Source organism: Orussus abietinus, unplaced genomic scaffold (assembly GCF_000612105.2).
Source record: "Orussus abietinus isolate OABI.00-Male unplaced genomic scaffold, Oabi_2.0 scaffold4, whole genome shotgun sequence".
NCBI lineage: Eukaryota > Metazoa > Arthropoda > Insecta > Hymenoptera > Orussidae > Orussus > Orussus abietinus.
This window is the reverse complement of record NW_019396014.1, coordinates 993,541-1,002,102: the sequence shown is the minus strand read 5'-3', so window position 1 is coordinate 1,002,102 and position 8,562 is coordinate 993,541. Positions and strand designations below refer to the sequence as shown.

At 36.9% G+C, this 8,562-nt stretch overlaps 2 protein-coding genes across 4 annotated transcripts; one reads left to right on the top strand and one right to left on the bottom strand.

The window, feature by feature from the left end:
- The first annotated feature begins 36 nt into the window (after nt 1–36).
- On the top strand, nt 37–4,855 carry LOC105695661 (translocation protein SEC63 homolog). 2 transcript variants are annotated; one of them, XM_012417436.1, is made up of 14 exons: nt 37–160; nt 485–587; nt 685–799; nt 886–994; nt 1,062–1,285; nt 1,373–1,534; nt 1,613–1,841; nt 1,915–2,060; nt 2,132–2,279; nt 2,361–2,850; nt 2,966–3,257; nt 3,411–3,571; nt 4,317–4,374; nt 4,460–4,855. In XM_012417436.1, the coding sequence occupies exons 1-12, from the start codon at nt 37–39 to the stop codon at nt 3,549–3,551; spliced, it is 2,283 nt and encodes a 760-aa protein (XP_012272859.1). In that variant the 3' UTR covers nt 3,552–3,571; nt 4,317–4,374; nt 4,460–4,855. The 2 variants fall into 2 exon arrangements, with proteins under 2 accessions (XP_012272859.1, XP_012272858.1); XM_012417435.2 differs by having other exon boundaries at nt 3,411–4,215; nt 4,460–4,744.
- Nucleotides 4,606–8,394, bottom strand: LOC105695662 (inhibitor of nuclear factor kappa-B kinase subunit beta). 2 transcript variants are annotated; one of them, XM_012417437.2, is made up of 13 exons: nt 8,003–8,393; nt 7,721–7,920; nt 7,476–7,631; nt 7,146–7,366; nt 6,928–7,032; nt 6,718–6,841; nt 6,452–6,634; nt 6,142–6,353; nt 5,790–6,059; nt 5,578–5,724; nt 5,262–5,498; nt 5,022–5,159; nt 4,606–4,946 (listed from the first exon to the last, which is right to left on the bottom strand). In XM_012417437.2, exons 1-12 carry the CDS (start codon nt 8,115–8,117, stop codon nt 5,096–5,098), a joined length of 2,034 nt encoding a protein of 677 aa, XP_012272860.1. In that variant the 5' UTR covers nt 8,118–8,393; the 3' UTR covers nt 4,606–4,946; nt 5,022–5,095. The 2 variants fall into 2 exon arrangements, with proteins under 2 accessions (XP_012272860.1, XP_023290411.1); XM_023434643.1 differs by lacking the exons at nt 4,606–4,946; nt 5,022–5,159 and having other exon boundaries at nt 5,313–5,498; nt 5,574–5,724; nt 8,003–8,394.
- Nucleotides 8,395–8,562: the final 168 nt, after the last annotated feature.

Here is an 8,562-nt window from a genome sequence, read left to right as displayed (position 1 = left end):
AAAGTGTAATTGAACGGTGCACGTACTTAATGAACAATGAGCGGACAGAAATTTCAGTACGATGAGAGTGGCGGGACGTTTTTCTACTTTTTGCTATCATTTTTGGCGCTGCTCCTGATTCCTGGAACTTATTACCTGTGGCCACGTTGCCCAAAGCCAGGTTAGAATGACAATTAGAGTTTTTAACCCGTTGTATTATTAATTCTTGCGGAAGGGATCATTCGCGACAATCACGATCCGTCGCTGCTTCAATGTACGATCATTTAAACTCGTTACTTGTGTCAGTTTACCATCCGCTACTATTTCTGCTCTGAAATGAAACTCCATCTTTAATAAATATTTCTGATAGTTTGTCCATAATAGATGCACAGAAGTTATTTAATGCTTAAGATAAACAAGCGACCGTGCGTGCAAATTATTTGTGCTACCGAATCGCATCAACTATTAAATAATCGGTTTACTGATTGTAATCGTCTACTTGTAGATCCTCAACAAGCTCAAAAAAAATGTCAGTGCAATGGATGTAAAAAGAAGAAAATTATATTGCAGCAAAATGAGCCCTGGAAGGAAACCAAAGCTCTATTTATGTAAGATATGACTAGCAATTAATTTCAATTCTCAAAGACAAGATTTACCTTAATTGTACATTAAACACACTTGATAATGAGATTATTTTTTTTGCAGAAAATTCCTCATTGTTTTAGGATGGGTCATTTTAATATTTCTGGCTTATAAAGTATCTCAGTTTGATTATGAAATGGCAAGCTTTGATCCCTTTGAGATTCTGGGCGTTACTCCGGTAAGAATCGTGTTTAGTGCTTTAGTTAAATGCTTATCAATTGATTTCCTTAAAATGGTAGTATAAAGAATAGTTTTTTATGTTAGGAATCATCACAAAGTGAAATCAAAAGAGCGTATCGTAAACTTTCCCTTATACTCCACCCAGATAAGAAGGAAACGGGAAATGAAAAAGCATTCATGAAATTGACTAAAGGTATGAGTTTTTTTTTATTATTATTAAGGATTGTCTTCTGAAAACATATTTTGTTCTTAATGAATAGCCTACCAGGCTTTGACGGATGACGAGGCTCGAAGGAATTGGGAGAAGTTTGGAAATCCAGATGGCCCTATAGCCATGAGTTTGGGAATCGCTTTACCTTCTTGGATCGTAGAAAAGGAAAATTCAGTTTGGGTTCTGGGGCTGTATGCTTTAGTTTTTATGGTTGCTCTACCAACAATTGTCGGTATGTGGTGGTATAGAAGTATCCGCTACACTGGAGATCAGGTCAATATATTACTCAGGCATCCATTAAATGTCTCGTATGATTTAGAAGAGAAAAATAATTGGAAAATAATCTATCATATTTTCCAGGTTCTGTTAGCTACGACTGAAATATATTATTACTTCTTCAGCAAAACACCTTCAATGGAATTGAAAAGGATTATAATGATTCTTGCTGCTTCCTCAGAGTTTTACAAAAGGCGCAATGCCGAGATCGTAGAACGACAATCTGACAACGAAGAAGTTCCTTTGGTAAATGAAATTCACATCAATTAATACCGAGCTTTGTAAGAATATAACAATGACTGTACTGCTTGGTTGTATTTTTAGCTTATAAAGCAGTTATCCAATTTAAATGAAAAGAATAAGGAAATTCCATTGTGCTATTTATACTCCATTAAAGCTAGAGCACTGCTTCACGCGCATTTATCTCGAATGCCATTGAATCCTGATACTTTGGAAAAAGATAGACAGTACATCGTTAAGAAATGTCCATATTTAATACAAGAGATGATCGCCTGCATCAGTCATTTAATTATGATGGCATATGCGCGAAAAGGTATAAAAAATAAACGCACATTTACGTTTGAATTAAATATATGCAGAATAATTGATTTCTCCAAATTTTCCAGTATTACGGCTTCCAACGATTAATACATTAGAAAACTGCATGAAATTGTGTCCGATGATAGTCCAAGGATTCTGGGAGTTCAAGAATCCTCTCCTGCAGCTGCCACATATTACCGACGATAATTTAAAATATTTTTTAGCTAAGAAGGTTGTTACACTTATTTCTCTGGAGACTAGACGTATTTACTGTAATTGACGAATTCACTTCCCTCTTCACAGCGACAGATCAAGAGTCTTCAACAGTTCGCTCAGTTGAAGGGCGAGGAGAGAAGGCAAATCCTTCGAAGTCTATCGGATAGTCAATACGAGGACGTTATGAAAGTCCTTGGAAACATGCCGTATATCGAATTTAAAGTATACTCAGAAGGTCAGTGTGTCTAACGATGAGTAGAAGAATTTTTTCAAACTACCTTTTACATTGGTTTTCTCCTTTATTCCTTTGTTACAGTTATCGATGACGAAAACCCAACCGTGTACACTGCTGGTGCAATTGTAACAGTGACGGTGTCTTTGTCGCGAAAGGACATGAGAGAGTTATTTGGGGACGATACTGTAAAGGAACAGACTATTATCGATGACAGCAAAGCGGGGGTGGAGACGAATGGAGAGGTGCCGGAGGAACAGAACCAAGTGGCGAAGAAACCGGCATGGCTCAGGCAGAGAAAGGGAGCCAAAAAGTCACACAAGAAAGGTACCAACAAGAAGACGGTGTCTGCCAAACCCACGCAGCCGGTTGTACAGAATAATGCGGCTGCACCTCAGAGCAATACTCCCAATGCGAAGAAGAAGGACGACGTTAAGGAAGACGCCGATCAGGGTAAGGATAGGGTATCGGATATTAGTGACAGCGAAGCTGACAGCGAAAGAAGCGAGGAGGAGGACAGCTCTCACGAGAAGAAGGAGTCCACGCTCGATGACGATGACACCGAGTGGGAGAGGTGCGTCCTTTCGGAATTTAAATCGGCGACAACGGATTCTTGGTTCTCCTTGGAGACGATTAAGCTTAGCGTGAACAATTTTACCGATGTTGACGTTGATCGATCGCGTCCGCAGATTTCAACAGAAAATCACGAAGAGGGAGAAGGTCCTGGAGGGAAGGAGCAATCTCTCGCATGAAGTTCACTGCCCCCTGTTTCCGGATGTCAAGCAGGAGTACTGGTGGGTTTACGTCTGTGATCGAAAGAGTCGCAGTCTCCTAACGGCACCTGCCCACGTCACGTCGCTGTCCCATCACGACGTGGTGCAACTGCGATTCACCGCGCCACGATGGCCCGGATTTTATACATTTACTGTGTGCCTACGCAGTGACTCGTATCTCGGCTTTGACCAAGCCCAGGACATTAAGGTAAGAATTTCCGAGTTTTGCTACGCTTCTAATGCGAAATTATCGAACAATTATCTGGGAGTTACCAAGAAATAGCATTCCTCGTAAACTACTTTTACTTTTTTGTAATTAAAAAGGAGCTTAATGGGGTTTTCATCGAAATGTTTCTTCCAGCTGGACGTCAAGGAGGCACCTGAAATTCCAACGGAACATCCTCAGTGGGATATTTCCGACGAGGAGGTTGCAGAGGACGTGGACGCCGCTGATGAACATTCCGAGTTCACGACGGACGAGGATATCAGTGATAACGAATAAGATCGTATTCCGTTCGTGAAGTTAGTCAGATAGACTAATCATTTCGGAAACTTTTGGAATCTCATTTGTTCGTTCGTTTTCCATTTTTGTCCCCCCTCTTCTTCTGGATTTTTTTTTTTTTTTGTACTTATCAAGCTAGGCCACCAAGGGACTTTTTATATGCGAAATGCATACTTGTTGTGCGTGGACAATTTAGACGAATAGTACAGTGTGCGACATTCCTCGACGAGGAGGAAACCACTAGCAAATGGAGAATATTTATTTTAACATTGTTGCTCGATTACCGATCTATTAGGAGATACTTATGCACAACTTTTGAATAAAATGGAATTGTCTATATGTTTAAGGAACGGCTGGTTCGTGTTGTACACACCCCTCTGTGTCCTGGTCACGCTTAACTTTATCTTCACAATGTGGCTTCCAATATTAGCATGCAAGCGTGAACCGGCAGGACACCGCGTTATAAAAAAATGTGAAAGCTGGCACAAAGAAAGTGCGTGATCCGGTTATTCAAGCATGATACCTTTTTGCGTACGGCTCAATTCCTTATATTGAACCCCACTGTTGAGAGCCAGCTTAGTCAGTAAAATACAGTTAAAGGAGTGCAAAGTATATCGTTAAAGTTCTCAAAATGAGTTGCAACAATATTGGCGCCCTGTTTTCGGTAACTTATCTTAACCGATTGAAATTAAGCTTTTCGAGTGTCTCTGTATTCTAGTTAATGTGTCCAGCTAAAATTAATTTCCTGACTCTTTGTGGTTCCAGATCCTCCGAGGATGCCTCTTGATACTTCTCCTTCAACTCACCGTGGCTACTATCGATGGTACTACATGCACGTATTATCATATCGCTGCTTCTTCTGGTTAAATTAATACTACAAAGCAAATGTTTACTTTTCTTGTTAACAGCTTCCAGAAGCAGTGCTCCACAATTTCATCGAGGTCTGAATTTCAACGGACCAGTATACACATTTGTCAAAACGGATGAACATGCAAACCTAAAGTGGGGAGTAAGGCAATATATCCCACGATTGAACTAATTGATTATTCCTGTATCATATGTATCATTAGTTTAATTAACAATTAATTCCTGAAGACATAAGGTACAACGAACTTTCATAAGATTTGTAATAAGATAAAAATATAATGTGTAACTGTATAAATCTCATTTGTAAGAAAAGTATCAACTCTAAACTTAACAGTCGTAATTACAATGTTTTTTAATCACTGCTAACTTGTAACGTCACATTTCAGACCATTTTAAGATTAAGATCAAAGAACATATTAAAAACATTCCGTTGGAAATTCTTGTGGTTCGATTAACCAAATCCTGCGAGCAGCACTGACTCATCGTCTTGGTATATTCATGATTCTTCCAGTGGTCTTTTTGTAAAACCTACTTTCCACAAATAAGAAAGTTATTCCAGTAAAGTTGCTGTACATAGTTCGTATTTTTGAAAATAACGCTTACCTTGTATTTAACTCGGTTATTCTGTCTTGAACCGGGATAGTCCTTTGGTTGCTTTCATCGGACCAAAGATTATTTTAAGGATTAAGGTTTACTATCTCCTTGTAGGTTCCTTGCATCGATGACAAGTAGTCATTAATTCTAGATAAATCACATAAATTGATTTAATGCTATGCCTTTTTTTCAACCGTATTCGTCAATATCTGTAAGTACTTGTGTGAAATTCTACAACAGAATACTTACAAAAAACGAAGCACTACATTGTCGTGTATCACATCATTGCATAAATCTGAAGATTTCTTGAAATTAGAAGCGAATGAATCAGGGTTAATCCCAGCATTATGCGATGATTGTTCCAAATCCCGTCGACTTTTCCATTCATAATTTCGGAATTCTTGGCTATATATAGGCATTAAAACCTTAACGGATTTCAGAAACTGTTCTAACCTCATAACTTCGTTTTCCATTTGCCAAATTTGCCTGACAAAGAGATATTTTTTTAAGTACACGAGAAATAATTAATAAATCCTGAAACTCTCATAGAAGTTTACGTACCAACCTTGTAATTTTGATTATTTTTGGATCTCGAATATTTTTCTCCCGAAGCGTAAAAAGTTGATATACGTGCTGGGCCATTCGTGCAGGATAGGTGCTACGTCGCTCATTATTCATGAAGGTTTCATAAGACTTCACAGCTTCATCATACCTATAAAAATTAAATAAACAATGTTACAGATTATTGAAACTCTGGACGCTGAATTATTAACTTACAAAGCTGAATAAGTAGCCATCCAAGGAATTTCGCAAAACTCTCTTAAATTCGTATTCTGTAGTATCAAATCGTTCGACTTGCTTTTCACTTGACTAGTTGCATTATCAAGTTTTTTCATTTTTGCAATCAAATTCATATAATCTTCTTTCTGCTCCATTGTTTTATCGTTCTTCAACAGGTTATCGGCCATCGTCATTACTGACTTCGTATCCGATATAGCCTTTTCAATATTTTCATTCAATACTTTACACCTCCCATTTATCAAATCTCTGCAATATTAATTCAAAGTGTAGACCAGTTCACAAAGTTATTAAATTACACGGACAAAGTGTACAGTACACGGATACATACATTTTTATACTTATTGCAATGATATAATTTTCAAAAAGAGTGACTTCTTGCTTTATACAAAATATTGCAGCTCTGTAGTAGTCTTTTACTGTATAGTAGTCTAATTTTACTGCAGATTTTTCAAGCAGTGGTTGGATGTATTCCGAAGCTACGACTGCTGGCACATCTTCAATTTCAACACTGCCACTTTTAAAAAGAAATAGTAGTGAATCCTGTAAAATATTCATCCTTTGATTACTCGTAACTTCATGTAATAATAATGGACTTATTTAAAGCTAAGAAATATATATTACTAAATAATTTTACATACATCCAAATTAAATACAAGTTCATTTTCGTTTAGTATTCTCCCATAGGAATCGGTTAGTAACTGCTTGCCAACAGGGATTCTGATATTTTCCTGTATTAAGTTCTGTAAAGTTCTAACAGTACTTTCCTGATCCAATGCATATGAGCAGTGGGAATATCGAGGAACAATGAAGATTTGAAGAATCTGTACATCAAACAAAAAAATCACAGAAACTGATACATAAATATCAATTATCGTACAATTTGATTTTTATGTTTAAGATGTACCTTCTTACACAGGATCTCTTGTAGCATTTTGAAAACTACTAGATTTCCATTCATTCTCCCGCGATTTTTCTTATCCCATTGTAAAACTAATCTAAACCAGTCGACCATTTTGCTACTGATACATCTGTCGAATAAAGGTAAAAATAAAAGAATTAGAAATATGATGGAGAATTAGAATTCATATTAACAAGGGAATACTAATTGTCTTACGGAGACAATGTGGAAAGACTTTCAATACTTGTACCAAAGACTACTTGGTCATTCACCTCACGAGCACAAATTTCATTGTATACCTTGTTTTGAACATACTTCATCCTGAAATATTCAGCAATCCATTAATTGAGTATGATAAGGTAAAGCATTGGCCAATTTAAAGTAATACCACATATTGTAAGTAGAGAAAAATATTACATATATTAAAAACTTACCTTTTCAGATTTATTTGAGCATTTGGAAAAAATGGTCTTGTTCCTGTGACAATCTCATAGAAAAGAATACCTAAGCTCCAATAGTCAACCGAACAACTGTACTTATCATCCCAAAATAATTCTGGTGCCAAATAACTCAATGTACCAACCACTGAAGCACACTGGCTCCTTTCACCGAGTTCTTTAGCATACCCAAGATCGATCAACTTATAACTCGTTATCTGTAAAAGTTTATACATTAAAAAAACATAGCTTATAGAATATAACATAAAATCTGACATTAATGAAAGAATCAATGCCACTTGTCTCATCTCATCGTGCACCACTTACATCGTTCTGCCATTGTAAGACAATGTTTTCTGGTTTTAAATCACGGTGTGTAATTGAATGGGAATGCAAATATTCGACAGCGGATGATACATGTTTCATTATCCTGAGTACTTCATTTTCTGGAATGCCACAACAGTTTTCAGTTTTAAGCAGCAACTGAAATCCATAATAGTATGTTGCCTCGTAAAGGAAACAGAAAGTAATTTATTATTTATAAATATATAAGAAAAAAATAACGAACTCACTTTTCTGAGATCCCCTTTACAGCAGTACTCCATACACAGTACTGGTAAACCAGTGCTCATATTTCTCACAAACCGTGACACATATTCTGTTCCTACGATATTTGGATGTCGTAAAATGTTCATTATTTTTACTTCGTTGATCCATCTTTCCTTCTGCTTCTCGGTCAACTGTTTGTTATCCAACTTACACCTTTTCACAGCTGAAATTAAAAGAATGATTATCTACAAATTTGCTTACTAAACGAGTACCGAACTTTTCAAAATTAACAAAATTTTACTTACCGACTATACGGCCTGAACTTTTGCTTCTCCAGAGTTCTACTGTACCGAAGCTTCCAGAACCAAGTTCCCCATCACAGATCCAATGTTCAGAACGTTCGTCCTCCATAGTATCCATTATTCCATCAAAACAAAAAGAATTCTCAATACTATCAATATTCAAATACTTCCAGATCGATGAAAAAATTGTTTAATCTCCATGAGGCAAATAATCTCATCCGTCGCTTATGTTAACCAATCTTATCATTCAATAACAGGGTTTGTTGTATAATAACAATTCCGGGAGAATATTACATTATTAATCCATACTAAATGATACCTCGACATATCCTATAAATGACGCACGATTTCTACTGATTTCTACCATAGCTTGTTCATTTACACAGGATTGTGTAATTGGTCGACACAGAGAGATGAGAGTAGCCACGCCCCCTACTTCTTAAATATTTCGTGGTGCTGCCCTCTCGGTAGCTGAAGCATCGAAAGGCGCGATACGTCGGTGTGACGATTATAATTCAAATTTTTCCATCGAATGAAATAACAGTAGCAACATGGGTGTAGTA